This window comes from Dermochelys coriacea, chromosome 15 (assembly GCF_009764565.3).
Source record: "Dermochelys coriacea isolate rDerCor1 chromosome 15, rDerCor1.pri.v4, whole genome shotgun sequence".
Lineage (NCBI taxonomy): Eukaryota > Metazoa > Chordata > Testudines > Dermochelyidae > Dermochelys > Dermochelys coriacea.
The window spans coordinates 14,795,618-14,820,739 of record NC_050082.1 but is presented as its reverse complement, the minus strand read 5'-3'; the positions used below and the strand labels follow the sequence as shown (position 1 = coordinate 14,820,739).

The 25,122-nt window shown below is 42.6% G+C and overlaps 1 protein-coding gene and 1 long non-coding RNA gene across 2 annotated transcripts in view; one reads left to right on the top strand and one right to left on the bottom strand.

Moving 5' to 3' along the window:
* Window positions 1–3,463, bottom strand: part of MAPK1 (mitogen-activated protein kinase 1) — a 49,922-nt gene extending 46,459 nt beyond the window's left edge. Inside the window, 3 exon segments of the mRNA XM_038373291.2 lie at window positions 3,153–3,324; window positions 3,327–3,366; window positions 3,368–3,463. Coding sequence (XP_038229219.1) covers window positions 3,153–3,324; window positions 3,327–3,366; window positions 3,368–3,448 — 293 coding nt within the window. The 5' untranslated portion in view covers window positions 3,449–3,463.
* LOC122456817 overlaps window positions 1–25,122 on the top strand; it is a 61,716-nt gene that overhangs the window by 27,385 nt on the left and 9,209 nt on the right. The window contains exon 2 of the long non-coding RNA XR_006275902.1: window positions 22,704–22,753. This is a non-coding gene — a long non-coding RNA (uncharacterized LOC122456817). The remainder of the gene's footprint in view (window positions 1–22,703; window positions 22,754–25,122) is intronic.

Genomic DNA, 25,122 nt, shown 5'->3' with positions numbered 1-25,122 from the left:
TAGAGTTTTTCATACTAGAGAAAATTTGAATGTGAGAAAATTTATACAAGTAGCTTACTTGACCAGTATTTTCCTTTCTTTCCTTAACTATTGTTTCAGATTTGTATTGATTAAGGCTTCGCTCCTGAACATACCCAGTTCTCTCTGCTTGACCCAGCTGTGAAGTCATAGTCCTCTGTTTACAATATCGCTGTCTTGTCATGGAAGGTTAAAGTGATTGTTGCTTCAATTTAACTTCGCTAAAAGACTAACGTGGGCCATGAGAGTGTGCTTATTTAATTGAACTCACAGTTTGGATAATTTACAAATATAATGAGAGGTTATGAAAAATATACCAGGTAGCTTTCACAACTCTCCAGTCTTTTACATTTCTGCATTATGAAGCCATGGCACTATATCCTGATAAATATGATCTCTCAAATGTTATATATTAACTTAGTCTAGAGTCGCAAGACTTTAGTACCATAGCTTTACTAATTTTATCTCACTGAAAAAAATTATAAATCTACTTCTGAAGCTTTCAAAAAAAAATGTCATCTTCTCCCCACCCCCATGAAAATGCTTCCACACTAAGAATTGCACACACAGCTTTGAAAGCAAGGCAAAGCATGAAACATCAAGTGTCAATCTGCATAATGAATATACTTCCAGTTGCTTGAAAGTAATCTTATGTAATCATAGTAGTTTGTGTTCCTACATGTTAACAAACATTAGTTGCTATGACATCTCACTAGCACATATGCAATCCAACACTTTCCTTATTAAATATGCGATAAAAACGTATAATGTTTTTCATGTCCTTTCACACTTGAGACTGTATTGAACAACAGCAATTAAGAAATGAATACCCGATATAGTGAATGCTTTAACTTCTTAACTCCATAGGAGGAATACAGCAGCTCAACAAACCATAGTGCATTTGGAACAGTAGGGTCTAACATTTTTATTTTAGTCCAAAAACATTTGTCATTAATTGTATATAAAATATATTCATGTGTTGACTTTTTAAGATAAAGGCTACCTTATACAGACATTGTTTGAGGTGAAATGGAAAACTTAAGGTTTTATCTCAAGTCACTAACCAGACATCCAGTTGAGGGGGGAAAACAGTGATATGCTCCCTAGTCCTGCCCACAAACCACACCCCATTCACCTGGGAAGCCACAATATGATGTTATTACAGTAAACTGTGTACCCTTCGTAACATTTCTTGCAGCCTTTGATCAGTAGTGAAATAGATACGTTTGAAGCTAAAATTAAATTTCACCATTGTTACCATCCCACTTAGATAAATGGGGCAGTATACATTTAGAAGTACTTAGAAATACTATTTGAGGCTATCTTCTACCTCAGACAAATGTTGATGTGTTGGTTTACATTCAGAGTCTATCTACACCAAGGGTATTTGTACTAGTGCAGCTACACTGCTCCAAACCCCTCAAAGTAGATGTTCTGAACAGGTATAAAACTAGGCTTGCACTGGTAAAACTTATTCTGGTTTCTGAGGTAAACTGCACTAACAAAAGCCTCATATTAAAATCTGTACAATGCATCCACCTTGGAGATTTACACCAGCGTAGCTGCATTGGTACAAATATATATACACACAAGTATAAACAGGACCTCAAATCACATTTTGAAAGTTATCACCACAACTAAAAGGGCTAATGTCACAATCCAGTAAAAGCACTTAAGCATACGATTAACTCCTTGGTGAATCCAGACCTAAATGAAAGCTTAAATTCTGGAGTACAAGGTGACTGCCTCTCATGGAGCCAACAAAAGTCAGCATAATTCAACCCCTGAATTAAAGATTATAGCTGTAAAAATTTTTTTTTGAATATATAACTAAAAAAGTGATAAACCAAATTTATTTCAAAACATACCCGGTCTTTTAAAAATGAAATGTCATAGAAAGACAAAGTGCATTCCAAAGGTAAATCAGCATAGGGTTTGAAGGAAAGTTATTAATCCTGTTTCATTTGCAGACTTGAAATCAATTTGGGAGGTAAATTTCTTTAATCCACTTTACAGATGGAAAGACAGACACAAATGGGATAAATGATTTAAGCAAGGTCACAGAGCAAGGCAGAGATACTCTTGTATCCTAGCCACTGGACCATACTGCCATCCACATACATGCATCAGCTCAACCCAATCTCACTACACTACTAGGAGGTAGACACCTTAACTTGCTCAAATACATCTTTCAGAGTAGCAGCCGTGTTAGTCTGTATTCGCAAAAAGAAAAGGAGTACTTGTGGCACCTTAGAGACTAACAAATTTATTAGAGCATAAGCTTTCGTGAGCTACATCGGATGCATCCGATGAAGTGAGCTGTAGCTCACGAAAGCTTATGCTCTAATAAATTTGTTAGTCTCTAAGGTGCCACAAGTACTCCTTTTCTTTTTTCAAATACATCTGTGCATTTCCCATCATTCTTATAGCCCCTTTAAGACAGACTATGTCAAATAGTTGAGCGCACACATTCACTCTGCATATGTGTTTGTGTTTTAATGTCTTTCACTGGAAGTCCCCGATACAAAACAGTTTCAACTATAACGAATAAAAATTTCGCCAATTTAGGAGGTTTACTCGGCTAGACAAAGTGACTTGCCATTATCGGAGGGGAGGAGTAGCAAATCACAACCAAAGAAGAGAGACCTGGGGGTAATAATTCCTACATACAGGGTCTCTTTTTTTGTTTACCCAGTGTGCTCTAGGGGCATACAAGGTGAGCCCTAGTGCTTATAATCAGTCAGTCAGAGTCATGATTTTGGTTATCTTTTCCATTTTAAAAACACATCACCAAGAAGGTGGGGGGGGAGTTAAACCAACCTAGGAGACAGTAAACGGGGAAAAAAATTAAGCCTCGCTGCAGGACTGGAGAAGGAAGGGGCAGCGACTGGGGCTAGGAGTCAGAGAAGAGGGCAGGGGAAGCAAGCGGGGCTACGAGGCAGCAGCAGGCAGGGAAGAGGAGCAGGAGGCAGAGATGCTTAAGCCCCGGCCCCCGGCGGGAGGGCCAGGAGGCTGGGGCCGCGGGCTGTTCCCTAGCCCCTGGGAGCGGCTGCGGGCCAGGCTCGGCGGGCGGGCGGGGCAGGGCGCTGCCCCGGCTCGGCTCGGCTCGGCTCGGCTCCCCGGCCGGTACTCACCAGACCATGCCATAGGCCCCCTCCCCGATGTAGGAGAGGTTGACGTAGCGGGGCCCCACATCGAACACCTGGCCCCGCACCATCTCCGGACCCCCGGCGTTGGCCGAGCCGGCCGCAACCCCGGCCCCCGGTACCGCCGCCATGTTCTCCGCGCCGGGAACGGCTATGGAAGGGGGATGTGGTCGCCTCCGGTGCCCGCGCGGCCGCTGCGCTCAAGAGGGACCCGCTGCCGCCCGGTCCCAGGCCCGCTCGCCGCTGCTGTGAGGAGACAGAGGCGGAGGGGGGCGCGCGCGCATAGACGGGACGGGGGGGGAGGGGGGCGGAGAACTCGCGCACACAGCAGGAGGAGAAGCGAGGAAACCAAGCGCGAGACGGACAGGAGGGGCGGGGCTAAGGGGACTGCGGTAACTTCAGAGCCGCAGCGCCACAGAGGGGCGGGGCGGGGCCGGGGAGGTCACGTGGCCGGGGTGCCTGCTGAGCGGGGCAAGCGCTGCTGCAGAGCACCGTCCGGCGTCCGGTGAGGGAGGACAGCCTGCCCATGGGCCGGGGCCTGCGCTGCGCTGCGCTGCGCTGCGCTGCTCTGCTCTGGGGCGCCACCTGCCGCGCGCCTTGTCAGTGCCCCTGGGCGGCGTCTCCAGAGCGGGGCGGCCCCGCCCACTGGGGGGCTTGAATTCTTCTGAGGCAGATTGGGGTCCATTGTCAGTGAGCACAGTGGCCGGGATGGTGCCTCTCACACAGGGGGCCTTCAGTTGGCCAGTCCCTGACATGCTTCTTGTAGCAGGCAGGGTTCAGGCATTGACCTCCCCACAATGTGAACAGTAATGCCCTGTACTCGCCTACTGCTTTTCCCTGAAGGGGGATACGTCTGCTCCGCCCTTGTCCCCTAGTTGGGTGGGGAGCTCGTGCAGTAACCGAATTTCCTTAGGCGGGTGGTTATCGCCTAACCGCTAGATGGCCCATCCTTCTATCAAGCAGCAGAGCTGTGTATCAATTCTTGGCCAGGAAAGACTCTTGAGCCTACCTGAGATAGCTGGACAGTGCCCATGTATTTTTACGGGACATCCCTACGTAAGGAGGTGAGAACAACAGCTCTCTGTCTCTGAAATATGATTCCAACCTGCATAATCAGCTCATCTTTCATTTGAAAATAGAGATTCATAGATACTAAGGTCAGAAGGGACCATTCTGATCATCTAGTCCGACCTCCTGCACAGCGCAGGCCACAGAATCTCACCCACCCACTCCTATGAAAAACCTCACCCATGTCTGAGCTATTGAAGTCCTTAAATCATGGTTCAAAGACTTCAAGGAGCAGAGAAGCCTCCCTCAAGTCAACCATGCCCCATGCTACAGAGGAAGGCGAAAAACCTCCAGGGCCTCTCCAATCTGCCCTGGAGGATAATTCCTTCCCGACCCCAAATATAGCGATCAGCTAAACCCTGAGCATATGGGCAAGATTCACCAGCCAGATATTACAGAAAATTCTTTCCTGGGTAACTCAGATCCTATCCATTTAATATCCCATCTCAGGGGATTAGTCCTATTTACCCTGAATATTTAAAGATCAATTACTTACCAAAATCCCATTATCCCATCATACCATCTCCTCCATAAACTTATCGAGTAGAATCTTAAAACAAGATAGATCTTTTGCCCCCACTGCTTCCCTTGGAAGGCTATTCCAAAACTTCACTCCTCTGATGGTTAAATCCTTCGTCTGATTTCAAGTCTAAACTTCCTGGTGGCCAGTTTATACCCATTTGTTCTTGTGTCCACATTGGTGCTGAGCTGAAATAATTCCTCTCCCTCTCCTGTATTTATCCCTCTGATATATTTATAGAGAGCAATCATATCTCCCCTCAACCTTCTTTTAGTTAGGCTAAACAAGCCAAGCTCCTTAAGTCTCCTTTCATAAGACAAGTTTTCCATTCCTCGGATCATCCTAGTAGCCCTTCTCTGTACCTGCTCCAGTTTGAATTCATCCTTTTTAAACATGGGAGACCAGAACTGCACACAGTATTCTAGGTGAGGTCTCACCAGTGCCTTGTATAACGGTAATAAAACCTCCTTATCCCTACTGGAAATGCCTCTCCTGCTGCATCCCAAAACCGCATTAGCTTTTTTCACAGCCATATCATATTGGCAGCTCATAGTCATCCTATGATTAACCAATACTCCAAGGTCCTTCTCCTCTTCCGTTACTTCTAATTGATGCGTCCCCAACTTGTAGCTAAAATTCTTGTTATTAATCCCTAAATGCATAACCTTACACTTCTCACTGTTAAATTTCATCCTATTACTATTACTCCAGTTTACAAGGTAATCCAGATCCTCCTGTATAATATCCCGATCCTTCTCCGAATTGGCAATACCTCCCAGCTTTGTATCATCTGCAAACTTTATTAGCACACTCCCACTTTTTGTGCCAAGGTCAGTAATAAAAAGATTAAATAAGATTGGTCCCAAAACCGATCCCTGAGGAACTCCACTGGTAACCTCCCTCCAATCTGACAGTTCGCCTTTCAGTAGGACCCGTTGCAGTCTCCCCTTTAACCAATTCCTTATCCACCTTTTGATGTTCATATTGATCCCCATTTTCTTCATATGGTTCTGCACCTAGTGATACTTGGCTTTTGTCTTCTGGCCACCCTGCTAGTATTGCTCTCTTGACTACTTATAGTTAGGTGTCCTTTTCTTGAGCCTCTTTGATTCCATCAGTTTCGCTGTTGAAATGAGAGATAGTGGAGCATGTTCATGGATCAGTGTCCTGATCCCCTTCCCCCAGCCCCCGATGTTGGCTATATATGCCCTGCTCATGGTGTCAACCAAGACCAGTCGTCATTCCCGGACAATGTCCGATCTCTGCCTGGTAGTGTTGGAGGCACATCAACATGCGTTGCCATCTCTTTGGAGCACTAAGAAGGGGCTTTGTCATGATTGTGCCTAGGGGTTTGTGGTCTGAGTGCATGATTAGTGGATGACCATAGGAGTACTGATGGAATTGCTCCGGTCCAAATACCACAGCCAGCTGCTCTTTTCCTATTTGGGCATATCTCTATTCAGTTTCTGACAGCACTGTGCTGGCATAAGGGACTGGCTGCTTCTGAAAAAGAGCTACACCCAATCCTCTCTCTGATGCATCACATTGGAGCGTCAGTGTCTCTCCTGGCTGGAAGTGCTCCAGGACAGGGGACTCCATTATCATGTGTCTCAATGTACCAAATGCTTGCTCTTGAGGAACCATCCAGTCCCACCCAACATCCTGCCTTTGAGCTGACTTATGGGTTCTGCTCTGAAGCCAGGTGTGGACAGAACTTATCATTCTTAAGAAGCGCTCTAAGCGCTGGAGCTAGCATGTCTCTTGCTGCCTTAATCTTATTGGGATCTGCTCTCAGTCCTGCTGTGAGCTGAGGTCTAATTAATGTCCCCTCACATTATTTAAGGTACATTTTTTCTTGGTTTAGTTCTTTGTTCTTGTCCCTGCATTGCTGTAGAAAAGCTTGTAGTTTTCTGTCACGTCTTCACTTGGGTGAATCTTCTCTTGAACACCTCTTGTACTGGGCTTATCCCCATCAGCACACTCAGCCATCTGTAGTGACCAAATGGTGTTACAAAGGATGTTAGCATGCTGGACTCTTTATCCAAAACCCATTTCTCACATCACTGACTGAAAAGTTCTGGCAAGATGTCATCAATTGTGGGCAGTGGATAGTGGTTTCTTTTCAATGCCTGGTTCAGTGGCTTTGGGTCTATGCAGATGCATAATTTGACTGAGGGCTTCTTTACCACTACCATGCTGCTTACGCAGGATGTACTGGCCTCTACAGGTGCTACAATACCCCTACTCTGCAGATTTTTGAGCCCCTTCCATATTTGATTATGTAGTTCTATTGGAATTGTCCTTTGTGGTAAGCACACAGGTTCCTCTGGAGGGGGTCTACTTTCAGGAGAAGCATTCCTTTGAGGCACCTGTAGCCTTTGAAAAGATTTCTATATGCATTTAAAATTGTCTCTATTATCCATGGGACTCTGCTTTTTGCTTCCTGCACTGCAGCTATAAAATTCTGACACTGCACCCTAATCAGATCTATGCCTTATACAGTAAGCACCTTAGATCCTAAGACTATCCACCACCACAAACTGCAGTTGGTATTATCTGTTATTTTTTGGTTAGTTACTATGAGGTCACATTTTCCTATGGGCTGTATTATGATCTCATTCTTCATTTTTAGATTGTGCCTGCTGTTTGTAATGGGTGTTTTTGAGTCCAATTCAACCCAAGGAATCACATTACAGTAGGCCCTGCTATCCAGTTGAGATTGCACAGGGCATTTACCTAATAACATTGTTGCATGCATGGAGGTTGGTATTTTCATGTGTTGCTTTTTTGTCCCAACAGCCTGAACCAAGTATTCTCTCGGACTTAAGGAGAGAATCATGATGTCATTGCTGCTGTCTGATGTCCCATCCCCCTCTTGTACAAGTCTGACTGAATCTTTCTGAGACTTTCCCCGGCTCTTGTACGCACTGCTAAAATGATTCAACTTGCCACATTCCTTACAATGTTGTGCTAGTGCAGGGCACTTCTCCTCTGCCTGCTCATGCTGTCTTCCATACTTAATGCATCTCACCATGGGTCTGGAACCCATACCATCTACTCTCCTTTGCTGCTGTCTCACTGCATGCACTTCTGGGGCTGTTGTGCCTCCTAGAGCTTTCATCCTTTCTCTTGAGACTGATGTCTTGTGACAGATGTCTAAGCATCTGTCTAATGTGAGATCGTCTTCTCGGAGCAGCCGCTCCTACAGATTGTGTTCCCAATGCTGCAGATTATTCTGTTCCAAATTAGGAAGCCTGTCAACTCCCCTAAAATTGTATGTAGTAGCCAGTGTGCATAAGGCAATAGCAGAGGGGTCTAGCCCATCCCCTTCAGATTGGTCTCTAGGAAAAGCCTGTATCATGTCACAGTTTCATTCTGCTTTGGGAAGCAATAACTCCCCAGGGCTCCTAGGACTGCTGTGAGGCTTGAGGCAGTGGTGCACTTCCCAGTAGTGCATATCTGTCTGCATTGTTCCCCAGTAAGGTATGATAATGCAGCCAGCTGTGGCACTTCAGAGAACTCATAGCTCCAGTGCTGCCACCATGTTTCATTTGCAAAGAGTGAAGCTGAAGGCAGGGTAAGCTGAACACATGGAACTTTATTAAACCCTGTGCATTGCTCTGTCCATGTGGCTGAGTTGCTTACAGCCCAACTCCACCAATGTACCATGGTGTCCTATTATTAACAGTCCCTCCAGGGGACATGGGCCTTCTGACTTCAGTTCCAGAATACATCTTCCCTATTTTACGTACATTTTAATACAAACACTAAAAACAAATAATTGATGCCCAGACCCGCTCCCTGCCCCTGTGTCCCTTCAGCCAGTGCTTGCCAACACATGGGTGAGTTGGGGTCTCATCTTTATCGGAGACTCAGCTGGTTATATAGTCTTTGAAATAGTGCTTCTGACCCACTTTGCCGGGCTTCCTATTGGCATTTCTGCCCTGCCTATAGCTGTCTCTCTCCTCTCCACCTCAAGGGACTCCCTGCTTCTACCACTGCACTTCTTTGATAATTCTGTCTCTCTCCCACCACTGCCTATATCGTCTTGCCATTGCATATATCAAGTCCAACCCTTCTCCTGTCACCAGTTGCCCCAAACCAACTTTCATTCCGACTAGCCAGTATCCGCTCCTCCAAACCAACTGTTATTCTCAGTGGCCACTTGCGCTCAACTGCTGTGGAACCTCTGGATTCTAACATGCCAGGCCTCCTCATCTTAAAGCAAAACATTCAGCTCCCTGTTTGAATAGCAGTCAAGAAGAAAAGAATATCCCTGTTGCAACTGTACATACTCTGCTACCCCAGCAGCAATCTAGTGGATTGCCTTCCATGCCAGAATGCACAGCAGGTGTCCCGGTTTCAGATGCAATACAATCCTCCAGTCAGTTTAGTACAGTGAGAAATGTTGTGTGTGACTGGAATAATCTAATGATGAAAAGCCTGTGTTTAATACTCATTCAGCCATATGGTTTATTATATGTGTATTTAAGTGGAATAGTTAACATTGCTTTGTATGAGTTATTTTTTCCTCATATCTAAAACTCTTTGTTTTTCACACTATTTTTTCCACTTCAGAAACCCGGCATTACTTTTCTCAGAATTTTTAGACATCTGTAAATGTGAATAAATGTTTCAGTAAATAAAAATAAGATTTAAAATGTTCCCTTAACACCTTTAAAAAACAAAATTATGCTTACAGTTCTGAATATATACATAAATAAATCTGTCATCAGCAAGTGTAAAACAAATGCTTACGGAAAAATCTAACAACCAACAAGTAATTGCAGTTTTAATGCAAAATTTGATTAAAAACTAGTATATATCTAATATATTTCCCCCTTCCCTAGGATATGTCAGATCAAAAAAGATGCCAATAAGGCAGACCAATAAGTTGTGGAAAGATAGCCACCCCCCACCTCCCCCGACACGGTGCAACTATGTTCAGTCTGGACATGTGTCCAAATGCATGTCTACGCCAATATATATAAATAGGATCATTAGCATTTCATGTATATATTTATTTTCATTACCTAGTAGTTCGTACTGGGTCTTTCCTTTCACGAAGGCCATGACCCTGCAAAGGCTTACATATGTGCTTTAAGCACATGGATAGTCCCATGAAGTCTATTCATGTGCTTTAAGTTAAGTACATGACTAAATCTTTGTGGGCTCAGGCCTTAAAGGGGGTACTTACTGCAAAATCTCCATTGGTGCCTTGAAGTAGGAAAAATACCTCCCTGAACAGATGCCATAATATGCTGCAAAAACAACATTAAGAACAGTAAAGCCATACAAAGATGCTGTATTTTTTAAAAAAAAAAAGACACTGGGAAATGGTTAATTATAATAATGGTGAAGTTAAACACGCTATGGTTTGCACTAACTTTTCCCCCATATCCATTTCGCAGCTCACATGGATGGGTTTATCCTAGAAACTGGGTCTGGAAAGCCTTAACTTTGTCCTGTGTGATATGTCCATTTTAACAGCTCACTTTGTGTTAAGTGCAGTACTATTGAAAGGATCTGTGAGCCCTGGAGATTGAAATTGTCTGCTTATCCACAGAACAGGTGCAGCTTGAACAGCAACATGCATCTTCCCACTCATGTGCCTGGAAAGGTGGAAAGGTAGTTTAATCTCTGTGCCCATTCAGAACCATAGCCATCTCTCCTAAGCCTGCCATCACTGGGAAGGAGGTTTTAGTTCCAAGTGCGCCAATGGGACAGAGCTTGTCTAAGAGTGTGGTACTTCTGCTGGAGCACATCAGAATGACCAGGAACCTCCACACCTTCAGAATGAAATGCAAATATCATATATTTAACATAGCCTTTTAATTTTAAAAAGCCCCAAATCTGTGTGTGGGTGTGGAGGGAGAGAAATGTGAAGTCTTTTAAAAAGATATATTGTAACTTGTAAGGCACTCAGATACCATGGTGATGAATGTGATCTAAATCTTAAATACATTAGATGTGAACACTGGTCCACTGGGAACTATCCTTAGACTCTTAAAGAGCATCAGATGCTAACAACTTCTAGAGACTACTAAACTAGACTTGATTTAAACTGGTAATCTAGAGCTGAAAACCCCTGGGCCTGACTTTCATTTACACTAAGGCCACTTTACACCATATGACAGTATAAAGTGGCCTATGTGTAAATGAGACTCAGGTCCTCTATATAGCCAGTCCCCATAGCCGTCCTGTCCTCTCATACAGTAATTCAGTTAGTACCAATATACAACCTGACTCAGTCTAGCCAACTGAAAACAAAAATCTAATTTACTATTTTCCCAGCATTTAATTATCCCTTTTAAAAAAAAAATCTTTTTTTGTCTTCCTTACCCACCCAAAATGCCCATTGACTTCAATGGAAGTTAGGCTGTACAAGGAAGGCAGGTACAGGACCTAATTTGGTAAATATTTAAATTAATCATAGCTGCACATTTATACAATGTATCTAAACTCTGGATTCTTTTTATTTTCACTGACTGACTAAACAGAAGTTGGAAAACATAAAAGATTACCAATCATAGGACTATATAGTCAATAGTAACCTTATCTTAATTACCTAATAGAATTCTGTATATCATTCTTTTATTCCTTGTTCTAGGAACAAGCTTGTACTGTCATATTTTTGTCAGACTCACTGCTCACAAATAAGCCATCAAACTGCAGCTTGGAAGCTTGGTTGCATTAGCAAGTTAATGATACATTTCCTAATTTTGTGTGAGTGGTTTACAATTATATTTTAAATATTAAAAAGATCCATTTTAATGCAGTCTTAAAAGCTTATTGCATAAGTCTCACCCTTGTAATTAATATGCTGATATTTGGCTGCCATCTGTATGAAATTAAGCTGCTTTTATTTTACAACAGTAGTAGCAACAGCATTCAGGCATTGTCCTGTACTTCAGTAATGGAAATTTCCTAGCCTCAAAGCACACTCTGTCTCAGTCAGCTGCAATAACTATCTGAGTAATTTCAATATTGTTGAAGGTTTTGCTGGTCTTTAATGTTATCTAGATCTTCTAACTTCTGGAAACTGCCTCCTTATGAGCCTTCTTCATCTAGAGACTGAAAATTCAGTAAACAAGCTGAAACTGATAAAGGAATTGAAACAGCCAGATAAAAATAATTACACAGGGCCAAAGGAAAAAAAAAACATAACAATATGTATGTAAAATGTTATAGTGGCTCTTGATATAACCAAGAATCTTGTACATGCGTGTAGTTTTCCTGCACTGGAGTTATACGTTTGAAGGCAGCAAGATTTTAAAGGAAAAAAGCCTCCATTAAAATTATATAACGTATAAGATCAGCCTCTCGCCCTGTTTATTTCTTGTAACATTGTTAGGCAAACAATATAATACAAAAAAGGAGAAAAAACTCTAAATTTGTATTATTATTGTTATTCATTTTCTCAATGCTACTGAAGGCCTGGGGGTTACAGACATATAGTAAAAGACATAGTCCATCCCTTGACAGTCGTCATTCAAGAGGTAGACATGACAAGTGATGATCACAAGCAAAGGTGGGGGGACTACAGAGCAAGGATTGCAACACGAACGTTGGGTTTTTCAGGGTGTCTATGCATTGCATTTAAAAATATTTCTTGTTTGTAACTGTTGGGCTTGAAGGTGGGGGAAATGCAGGACTGAGTTAATAAAAAGGAGGGTGGAGGGAGACGAGGCTGAGCCTGGTGGGAATAAGCTGAATGGGGGACAGGTGAGAGTGAGAGAGGGGAGTAGCAGAGATGCGGTGGTTGGGGGGGGAGGACCAGGCTGTTAGCCTCAATGACAGATTAGCAAATATGATACTGGAAGAGAGAAGATAACTACTGAAGCTGATTGCGTTAGAAAGCTGCTGGGTTGGTGGATATTCAGTGCTTGTTGAGGGCACTGCTTGTGTTGCTGCTGCTCCCATTTACTGACTGGTTCCTTCAGGGCGGCTGCCAGATGGTTATTAATGGTGCACCGTAAGGCATCAGTCCCTGGGACATCTAAAGCCCCAATCCTGCATCTGGCTCTGTATCGGTGAAGCCCCTTTGCCGTCAGCAGCACTATGCCTGTGCACACAAGTCCATCTACACGGAGCCAATTGTAAGATCAGGGTCTCGCTGCCAAAACTTTTAAATAACTTACTGGAACTTGATTTCAAGTAAGATAAGGAGGGTGCTATCACCATTAACTGAGTCTCATAAATCAGTAATGTTACTTTATTGTCTCTACAGTGCCAGAGATGTGTACGGTGCTTGTCTCTTGCAGTTATATCTGGCTAAAGTGGTAGGCACTCCCTGTTCAGAAACATACACAGCAGGATGAGGAAAGCACATATTGCAGAAGTGGGGGTTTTTTTTACCCACAAAAGCTTATACCCAGATAAATCTGTTAGTCTTTAAGGTGCCACCGGACTCCTCGCTGTTTTTGTGGATACAGACTAACACGGCTACCTCTCTAATATATTGCAGTAATGGCATTCACAGCTTTTCCCATACAAGTTAGTGGGGTTCACATTCAGCTCATGGTGCTCTAGTGACAAAAGCTGCCACTTGACAGCTGGTTAGTAACTTGTGTGAAATGAGTAGGTGAGCTTAGACCAGTTCTTTGAAGACAAGCTTCCACATCACAGAAACCACCATCACAACCAGTTTCCTTGTTGGCACCAGAATTCTAAGAAATAAAGTTGTGATATCTTGCAACCTTTCAGCATGAGTACTTATGTTTTTATCTGACTTCTTCGTGTGTATGCTCTGAACATAAGACATTGGCAAGTCCTTGCAGGGAGATGCATATTGCTGCTTTCCATGCTGCACTAGTTCTGTGGATAAATAGAAAATATCAGTCTCTTCTACTGGCAAACCAGCACTTTGCACCAGGACTAAATCCACACCCACTATGCTGATACCTCAGAGTGTATACAAGCACATTATATATAAATATTACATGCATTACAGATGTCAGTTTCTACACTCTAAAGTCGATAACACACTGTTCATTTTCAAACTAACAACTTGCCATTTTGCATAAAGCTTAGCAGAGAGGAGCCTGGCAGAAGTTACATGGGTTTCCTAGAGGAAGTGATAACACACTGTTTTGAAGAAAAAAAAATGTGAGCTGTTATCTTTTGGAATGTGTGTGGTGCTCTACTGGTAATGAAGTATATTCTAAGGCTTCCTGTTTATTATGTGGAGATACAACATTGATCACACTATAAAAGCTTCAAGCATTTGTTAGTAAATGCTGCACAAGAAAAATAATATCCAAACACAAAATGGCCTGTGGTGTCCATGGTATTTATCAACAAAAGGAGATTTTCCTGCCATATATCAAAGGGACTACTTGTGCAAGACAGACAAGAATGGAATGGGAGCCGTGCTTAATTTGTAATGAAAGAGGCATTAAAACATTAAGCACTGGGTGGGTGGCCAGAGAGCAGTGGCTTCTGGCCAGATACCCAGCTTGGAAGAGCAGCGGCACAGAAGTTACTAAGGCGGCCTGGTATGGTGTATTGCCACCCTTACTTCTGCACTACTGCTAGTGGCAGTGCTGCCTTCAGAGCTGTGCAACCAGAGAGAAGCAGCTGCTGGCCAGGAGCCCAGAGGTGCTGGGGCTATGAACTGCCAAGCCTAGTGGTGCTGGGGCTCAGCCCTGGCACAAATTAAGCACTGAATGGGAGCCAATTCCACTCCCCCTGAAACCAATGTCAAAATCTCCCATTGACTTCAGTGGGAGCAGAATTAAACCTCTGGCCCAGGCCTTTGTTTCTATATGCGAGTTGGAAGACGTCTGAGTAAGTGAATGTTTTTTTAATTTAATGTTTGTGGGGTTTTATACAACAATTGTGTGCAGAGAATTAAAATTGACATAATTACAGGATAGTGTCTAGAAATGGCACAAGTAACATTTAGATTTAATTAAGATTTGTTTCGAATAACAATCCATAACAGTCCAAAGAGCGAATCAAACACACAGTATGTAGAGACATACAGAAGTATGCATACTTGCTATAAGAAAAGGAGTACTTGTGGCACCTTAGAGACTAACAAATTTATTAGAGCATAAGCTTTCGTAAGCTACAGCTCACTTCATCGGATGCATTTGGTGGAAAAAACAGAGGAGAGATTTATATACACACACACAGAGAACATGAAACAATGGGTTTATCATACACACTGTAAGGAGAGTGATCACTTAAGATAAGCCATCACCAACAGCAGGGGGGGGGAGGAGGAAAACCTTTCATGATGACAAGCAGGTAGGCTAATTCCAGCAGTTAACAAGAATATCAGAGGAACAGTGGGGGGTGGGGTGGGAGGGAGAAATACCATGGGGAAATAGTTTTACTTTGTGTAATGACTCATCCATTCCCAGTCTCTATTCAAGCCTAAGTTAATTGTATCCAGTTTGCAAATTAATTCCAATTCAGCAGTCTCTTGTTGAAGTCTGTTTTTGAAGCTTTTTTGTTGAAGTATAGCCACTCTTAGGTCTGTGATCGAGTGACCAGAGAGATTGAAGTGTTCTCCAACTGGTTTTTTTGTTAAATTTTCTCTAAGGTGCCACAAGTACTCCTTTTCTTTTTGCGAATACAGACTAACACGGCTGCTACTCTGATACTTGCTATGTGGCTCTCTCACTCAACAGCTTTGTTTTCTCAGTTAATTAGTCTTGCTAAATTAACACTAGCCCAGACCAGTAGATTTGTAAGAAACAGGGGTGAGAATTCTACAGCAGTACAGACTGAATTTACAGTGCAGCTTATCCTGATGGCAGATAAAAAATATTTGGCAGGGAAATAAATGAAGCTGAAGTCTTAAAACTGATGCAAGATGGTCTCTGTGCTTGTGGTCAAATCATAACTATTACAGAGGAAACTAAGAAATTAGCATTGGGCTAGGTAATATAAAATACAATGAAAAAAAATTGTCCCTGCTTCAAAGAGCTTCCCGTCTAAGTAAGTTTGTTGACCTCAGTGCAGACTACAAGACTTATCTGTTTCTCCAGACTTCATTCAGTAGAGTGATTGAACTGGGTTCAGGGGCTTTTTGTTTGGTAAGTGTGGTGAATGGAAGTTTAAGACCTGAGGTTGACTTGATATAATTACTGCTCCTTTAAAGGACTAATATTCTGTGTATTAGAATTAAAAATCTTGCCAGCTGGAATGATTTGGAGACTGAATTCCAGAATGGAATGAGCGAATCTATCTTGTCAATAAGGATCCACCCATTCCATTCATTTTTGTTAGTACTTTATTTTTCTTGTTCTTCTGATCTAGTTAACATCACTGTAGTTAATTAAAAAGACATATGGCTTGTTGGATTTTGGAAGACCTAACAGTAGGAGAATTACTCTGGTTGCATTCGTATTTTTTTTTTTAATTTCAGATGTACATAGAGGATGATAGGAGCATGTGATAAATGGAAACTATAACTACACTATACTTAATGTAGATATATTCATCCACACTACATCTTCTTCTTCCTCCTCCCTCCATGGGATGGATCGCGGTCTAGCATTTAGACCAACAGACCAGGAATCTAGTCTCAGTTCTATCACTGACTTGTACAACTTTGTGCAAACAAGGTAGTCTCTCTGTGCATCAGTTTCCTAATCAATATAATGGGGAAAAATAATTCTAGTGGTCGCCTTACAGGGGTGCCATGCAGCTTACTCAGTATTCATAAAGAGCTTTGAAATCCTTGGACGAGCGCAGCAAGAAGTATTTTCTATTATTACGATAAAGGCAGCCCTTCTTTGAGGAGATTACAAACCGCCTGTCAGGTAGGAGTTATCACCCCCATTTTACAGACAGGAACACACACACACACACACACACACACACACACACACAAGTGTCTTGTCCCAAATCACATAGCAAGTGTAGGAGAGCAGGAGGCAAATGGTCTGATGCTCAGGGCCTGTACCGCAACTACCAGACCCTACGATGTAAACATATACAAATAGTTAATCAATTACAAATTCTTTGGATTGATGACTCTGAAAGAGTGCCATGAGAAATGAATATGAGTAAAGTGAGTACACTCAGCCCTCCTACAGATATCCGAAGTTCCCCATTTTCATATCAAACACTTTATACAAGGGCAGTGTACCACCACCATTTCCCATTACTTTCATGAAGTGCAGTTGAATAAATGCCAATATGCTAATACATTCCCAACCAACTCTGAACAGCCTTTACTGCAATTTATTTCAGATAATAAAAATACTGCAGTTGTCCTGTTAATGAAATCCCAAGTTTAGGGAAGTCCCCTCATGGGCATAAACTAACTCCTAATGCATCCATCATGGTAATATCTAGGAGGAGTTCTTTGTGAAAGCACAGGAAGGAGATTTATCAGGGACCTTAAAAGAACCCCAATGGCAGAGCATTTTACAGAATGTTAAAAATACTTCTGTGGATCTCAGGCCGTTTGATACAATAAAAGGTTTTATTCAAAATGTATTGGTCACCATCAAAGCTGTCCAAGATAAGGGCCTTATCTACTGGTATTTGTTTGTGCTGGAACAAAAAGAAGCGTGATGCATATACTGTGAGGCTGTCCAACAGTCAGGCAGCTGTGGAAAGAAGTGGGTACAAGAGTTAAAACCATGCTCAGTTTAAGAAGCCAAATCTCAGTTGAAAATTTTATCCCAGGTTGTTTACCTGTTCAACTGGGTTTAGTCAATCACAAAGACTTTGCAGCCCCCAAGAACCAATGATCACCAAGCACATGATTGTACACAAATAAAAAAATAGGCTTTTGCCCTGAATAGAGCAGTGATATTTGGACGTGTCTGAATTAGCAGCCAAAGAAAGACTAGCTTATCAACAGAGAAAGCAATTAAATGGATCTGAAGAAATTTGGACCATGTTCTAGATACATTTGGATAAAAGTGTTGAGATGGCTCAAAGAATGCTAGAGTTCATTCCACCTAATCCCTCCTCTTATTCCCTCACCACCCCCAATAATCTCCTTCCTTTTTTCCCTATTCATATAGGTCTTCTCCTATTTTAATCAGTTACTGCCACTCTAACATGTTGTGTCTATGTAGTATTGTCTTGTAACTTTGGCAAGTTGTAAAATTGCATAATTCTATTGGCGCTATCACAAAAGCATGCAGTATTTGGAAATATATACCAGCTGTAAGTCATTTATCTTTTTGTACTTTTCATTGTTTGTTTCTTTATGAAAATCAATAATAGATTAATAATAAAAATATTAGATAGCTACATTAGATAGCTCAGGCTATTATTCTTGCATACAGAGTGCTTCTCTTTTCAACTCAATGCACTTAGCAGCAGCCTGTTCATCTGAAGTCACTTTCTTCCCTTCCTCCTCTTACTGTTGCCAAGACTACTATCCTCCCTGTCCCATAACGCCACTGTAATTTTTTAACCCTTCTCCACTCTGAGGACTGACACAAAGTCCTCTGGAATGTCTCCAAAACCCCATCCATTACTCTCCCTTCCTACTGCCAGCTCCACCCTGTCCAGGTGCTGATTGTCTAGTTCTGCTATCAGTGATGCACGCACCTACAATGTTGAGGAGAGCAAGGAGTGGGAATGCATTAAGTGCCAAATCTTCACTTACGCTCAAATAAAGAATTGGGAGAGGACACATCCCTGATGTTCTCCCTGGTGGTTACATCTATGATCTTGACTACTGCTAGCTACATTTCTCTGTCTCTTGCATCGCTTTTCTCCAATCTAGCCATAATGCAGTAATAAAATTCATCTACCGTGCATATACTTTAATGGTTACTCCAACCTTCTTCTCTCCCCCACGCCTTTAGTCCCATAGCGGTGCCTAAGCCACATAACCAACCACTCTTCTGTTGCCTTTCCCTGCTTTCCTTGTCATGCCTGAGTCCATGCAGTTACCCATGTCTGGAAACCCTTCCTGACCCAGCCCACCCTGCTTTAGCTTCTTCAGATCTCTCCCTTAAAAACACACCGCTGCACTGAGGCAGACAAAAAAACACTAGTTTTACCTTCTTAATACTTGTATCCAAAAAGCACAACCAAACAAAACTGTACATAACCTGCAAAAGAAGGCACTCACCCAAACATGGTCTCCCATGTTTAAAAAGGATGAATTCAAACTGGAGCAGGTACAGAGAAGGGCTACTAGGATGATCCGAGGAATGGAAAACTTGTCTTATGAAAGGAGACTTAAGGAGCTTGGCTTGTTTAGCCTAACTAAAAGAAGGTTGAGGGGAGATATGATTGCTCTCTATAAATATATCAGAGAGATAAATACAGGAGAGGGAGAGGAATTATTTAAGCTCAGCACCAATGTGGACACAAGAACAAATGGGTATAAACTGGCCACCAGGAAGTTTAGACTTGAAATCAGACGAAGGTTTCTAACCATCAGAGGAGTGAAGTTTTGGAATAGCCTTCCAAGGGAAGCAGTGGGGGCAAGAGATCTATCTGGTTTTAAGATTCTACTCAATAAGTTTATGGAGGAGATGGTATGATGGGATAATGGGATTTTGGTAAGTAATTGATCTTTAAATATTCAGGGTAAATAGGACTAATCCCCTGAGATGGGATATTAAATGGATAGGATCTGAGTTACCCAGGAAAGAATTTTCTGTAATATCTGACTGGTGAATCTTGCCCATATGCTCAGGGTTTAGCTGATCGCTATATTTGGGGTCGGGAAGGAATTATCCTCCAGGGCAGATTGGAGAGGCCCTGGAGGTTTTTCGCCTTCCTCTGTAGCATGGGTGACTCGAGGGAGGCTTCTCTGCTCCTTGAAGTCTTTAAACCACGATTTGAGGACTTCAATAGCTCAGACATGGGTGAGGTTTTTCATAGGAGTGGGTGGGTGAGATTCTGTGGCCTGCGCTGTGCAGGAGGTCGGACTAGATGATCAGAATGGTCCCTTCTGACCTTAGTATCTATGAATCCCATGTATCTTATTTCCCTGCCTTTCAATGCTTGTTTCCATCCATCATTACATCAATGTCTTAAAGACAGATTCTGATCACTGACACCTGTACAAATCCAAAGTCACCGAGTGTAGCGACTACAGATTTTTTTAATATTCGTGTAACAGTGATCAGAATTTGGACCTTTGACCATAAGCTTTTAAAGACAGGGATATTGTCTTTTGTATGTTTTTAAAGCACCATGAACATTTATAGTATTATATAAATAACATATTTAAACCTGCCATGTGGAATCCATTGCTAATTGTGATTCTTTGCTTTTCTCTTGCTGATATATGGTTAAGTGTGATATTGTCCTACAAGACACAAAGATCCAGCGACTGAAGTTGGAACTAAAATTCAAACTGGAAATAAGGTTGTCAAGGTTCCTTCCCCACTCTGAACTCTAGGGTACAGATGTGGGGACCAGCTTAGGTTAAAAAATTCCCCAAGGTACAAACTTTGCCTTGTCCTTGAACCGTATGCTGCCACCACCAAGCGTTTTAAACAAAGAACAGGGAAAGAGCCCACTTGGAGAGATGTCTTCCCACAAAATATCCCCCAAACCCTACACCCCCTTTCCTGGGGAAGGCTTGATAATAATCCTCACCAATTGGTACAGGTGAACACAGACCCAAACCCTTGGATCTTAAGAACAATGGAAAAATCAATCAGGTTCTTAAAAGAAGTATTTTAATTAAAGAAAAGGTAAAAGAATCACCTCTGTAAAATCAGGATGGTAAATACCTTACAGGGTAATCAAATTCAAAACAAAGAATCCCTCTAGGCAAAACCTTAAGTTACAAAAAGACACAAAACAGGAATACACATTCCCTCCAGCCATTTTACCAGCCATTAAACAAAAGAAAATCTAACACATTTTCTAACTAGATTACTTACCAACTTAACAGGAGTTGGAAGGCTTGCATTTCTGATCTGTTCCCAGCAAAAGCATCACACAGACAGACAGACCCTTTGTTCCCCCCCTCCAGATTTGAAAGTATCTTGTCCCCTCATTGGTCATTTTGGGTCAGGTGCCAGTGAGGTTACCTTAGCTTCTTAACCCTTTACAGGTGAAAGGGTTTTGCCTCTGGCCAGGAGGGATTTTATAGCACTGTATACAGAAAGGCGATTATCCTTCCCTTTATATTTATAACAAAGGTGTAATTTTTTTTTTATAACAGTGAAGTTTATTAACCATTGGAATTGATCAAGGGTCATGGAGGATTCCCTATCATGGACCATTTTTTAAATCACTATTGGATTTTTTCCTAAAAGATATGGTCTAGCTACTTCAGGAATTATTTGGGGGCAAGAGGGGAGTTCGATGGCCTGTGTTATGCAGGAGGTCAGTCTAGATGATCACTTGGGTAACTGCTTCTGGCCTTAATCTATCAAATCTATAAAATGTAGGTAGGATATGTGCTAAAAAGTCTGATGCAAAAACAACAACAACAAAACCCATTCCTGAGACACTCTGACTTCCAAGCATTCTAAAAAACACGCTGTAAACGGATGTTCCTATTTGTAATAAATAAATAAAATAAAATAAAAGATACCAGGTAATTGACAAGAATAAGAATCGCAGAACTTCATTATGAGCCCTGGAGCAAAGCTCCCTGGTAATTTATTAAATAGAGCTGAACACTGACTCAGCTTCCAAAGTGTTGAAAGATACCGCTGGCTGAGCGGGTTAGCATCAGTAACCATCTTGGTGCTTTGCTCAGTCCTGTCTTGGGACTAGAATGATTCAGCAACAGCAGCTGCAATATGCCATTTACCTTCCCAAGGCTAGAGCATCTTTCAGTCGAACAGGAAAGGTTAATGTCTTTTGCAGTGATCAGTCCTTCTTTCCATATGGCACAAGAATGTAATCTGTAATTATGCAGTGTATTATTTGAAGAATTTAATCTATTTGTTCAGCTGAGGGGTTGACAGGTGATGTCGTGAAATTCACAAACAGGATATTTATAGACCTTTTATCTCTACCCACCATCAGTCCTAAAATGTCAAATAATATCTAGATGGAAGGTTGTCTCAGTTCAACTTTCCTACCCTGTTGCTTTCTGTTGGTTTTGCTTTTTGAGTCCCCCCACCCCAACCCTTAGTGCTTAGAACTTGGCAGAGAGAAGCAAAAGAGAATGTGACTCACCCTGGTGACTTCATTTGCTGTAAGACCTGAGTAACTGCTCTAGCCCAGTTACAGGAAAGCTAACCACTCCTCCCCCTGCCTCAGAAAAACTTAGGCCCATGTTTGTAATATGAGCAGCCCAGCTGATCTCAGCAGTCATTATATCATTCCTCTTCTGTTCACTAAACTTTCTTGTTCTGTATTCAAGTTAACCCTTTCTTGGAACTTGAAAGAGCCTTGAGATTAGGGGGCAGCTTCCTGCTACGAACAGATTTCTGATTAGTTTAAGAGTGGAGAGATTTCAAGTTCTCTCACATGGAGCGGTAGTTCTAACAAAGCAGGATTCAAATGCCTCCCTCCCTTTCCCTTTTGTTACTGCAACAATAAAAACAAAGCTTAGACATTAACTAATCTGGCCCCAATTGGACAAGAGTAAAAACTTGTCGTGGGCTGGTTTAAAACAGTGTCAACATAGAATATAATAAAATAGTTAGACAGCCAAAGAAAGTTCAGTGTGAGACTGCTACAACAGGTTTCAGAGTAGCAGCTGTGTTAGTCTGTATTCGCAAAAAGAAAAGGAGGACTTGTGGCGCCTTAGAGACTAACAAATTTATTTGAGCATAAGCTTTCGTGAGCTTCATCGGAAGTGAGCTGTAGCTCATGAAAGCTTATGCTCAAATAAATTTGTTAGTCTCTAAGGTGCCACAAGTACTGCTACAACAGCTTCATTACAGAGTTGAAGGGAAGCTGAAGCAGTTTTCGTCTGGATTTTTTTTTTTTTTTTTTTGAAGGGGAGGGATGGGTCAGGAATACAAGAAAAATCACCACAGATGCCTTTGCTGCGTTCTACCAAAATATATTTTCATTTTTAATTATGTCATCAACAGGGACAGTGGCATTCGCATTGAGGGGGTGGAACAGATGGCCAAGGCTTAGTGTAAGTGAGATGTTAATTAAAACAACTTTGGTTTCTGCTTGAAGAGGGTTTTTGTTCAGCTTCAACATGGTTAGCATGAGCACTTGGTTACAAAGGACAAACCAGAATGCCCCAACCTACTGTGATTTCTTCCCCACCTGCTTTGAGGCTGCTCCACATCCATGTCAGAGCAGCAAGGATCCTCCCACAAACGCTTCAATGTCCCAAATCCTTGCAGTTATAGAAGCAAGTGCTGGGTCCCCCTCAGAAGCTAGGAAGCCTCCTTCCCCATGGGATAAAGCTCCTATTTCTAACTCAATGGGCATATAATGAAAATGGAGGGGGAACTAAAGTGGCTTTAAGCCACCTTTGTGCCATCCTGCTCCTGGGCTGCTCTGGGGGCTGGAGCATCCCCTGTTGTAATTTAGAAGACAATCCCAGCAGCTTGTCCAAGTTAGGACAGCCCCAGGAGGCTGCCCAATCAGCCTGCAGACCTGCCAGGGATCTCCATAATAGTGCATCCTGTGGACACACCCCTTATGCCAGATCTTGCAATGTGGTCCGTAGAAGGCAGCTTTATGGCTGTGTCTGCACCAGGAAGTTTCCCCCCTAGTCAGATACACGCTTTCAGGACCCTTTAAACTGCTCTGGCCCTTGTACTTGTTGAAAAGGGGCAGCTACTTGAAGAGGATGTTAAAATAGAGAGAAGCTCATGGACAGAAGGTAGGTGAAATAGACTTATGCATCTTTGACTATTTATCACACGGCTTTGCAATTCATCACACAGCTATCACCTCTCCATCTGTAGCATATAGGTTTGTGTGTACGTGTACACACACAGTATATATTTATCTACTCTGCAGATTAAGTTCTCATAAGAGCGCCCATCACCACAGGGTTTGTGCAACACAGCATATGACTTTATACATCACAGGCTAGACACCGTGTTATGTAAAACAGACCCAGCCCCTGTATAAATGAGCTGAACATATCTCGCTAATTGTGATGATTAAAAGTGAAGCTTTCCCAGACATTGGGTGAGGTTCTATCTCCCGAATTTCCTATGCGCCACTCATTCTGATTTTAAATCTTAAGTAGACCAGAGGCAGTTAGTGAGTTAGGTTAACTACAGCTGTGCTGCTGTAGCGTAGATGCTTCCAGCAGTGACAGAAAGGGTTTTTCCCCCCCCTCAATGCAAGTAGGCCAGCCTTCTGATAGGTGGTAGCTAAATCAATGGAAGAATCCTTCTCTTGACCTAGCCACATCTACACTGGGGGATAGGTCAACCTAACTATGCTGCTCAGGGTGTAAATTTTTATCACAGCCTTGCGTGATGTAGCTAGGTTGACCCAAGTTTTATGTGTGGACCAGGCCTTAGTAAAAGCCATCCCAAGAGTGGCTGAATCAGAGAGCTACTTGGAAAAACATTTCTCAAAGAGTAAATACTATTATGCATACACATGTACCACCTAAACAGTATGTCACAGACACAGAATGCACTGGGCCACAACATTCATAGTTGGAAAGTCTGGCATCTGCTTTTTATATTGCAATATAATGGGGGTGGTTAGACCGCCGCTCACATTCAAAGTGCTCCGTGGCCCATTTGCTGATTGCCACTGCTGCTGCTTCTTCCACTCCAGTGCTGAAAAACATAAAACAAGGTAGATAAGGCTCCATCTTTAGAGGGATTCTATAGAAATAGAAAGTTTGGTGGAGGCCACGGAACTCTTCTGTGAGTTTGCCACATTCATCAATGGATATTTTTTCCCAGGGAGGGAAGGTGACAGTTACAAGGAAGAGCATAGGAATTGGGGGGAGGAGCGCAGGTGTACAGTGGGGGAGAACAAGAGAACAGGGGAAGGAGAGAGTCAAGGACAGGAGTTGGGCAGGATCTGGGCGAATAGGAGCAGAAGGGTTTATAAAACACTAGAGCATAGGTTGCCAAAAACAGTGGTATGTGAGCTCGTTGGTAGTGATGTGCTGTAATAGGGTTTTCTGTCCCCTTTAAGGGGTAGTGAGGGCTGTGGCTAGCCAACCCCATTCCATGACATGACTTCTTGAAGGAAAAAGGTATTCAAGGGAGTGAGCTACCTCCTTAACATGATAAAAATACTCCTGTTAGATGCCTTCTAGGAGGATTAAAAGGGAGAGGGCTAACAGTGAGGAGAGAGAGACTCCCTGAGATGAGAACCAGAACCAGGAGGGAGAGTGGTGGGATGGGGAAGCCTTCCTGAATCATGACCCAGCATTGAGGAGGGTGGCTGGAGGGCCCTGGAATCCAGAGTGCAAACGTGAGTCTCAGGACCAAGGGAGGCTCCATGGAATGGGGCTGGAACCTCAATACTGGTGGGCTGGGGAAGCCTGTTTGAATTATTTCACAACCCCGT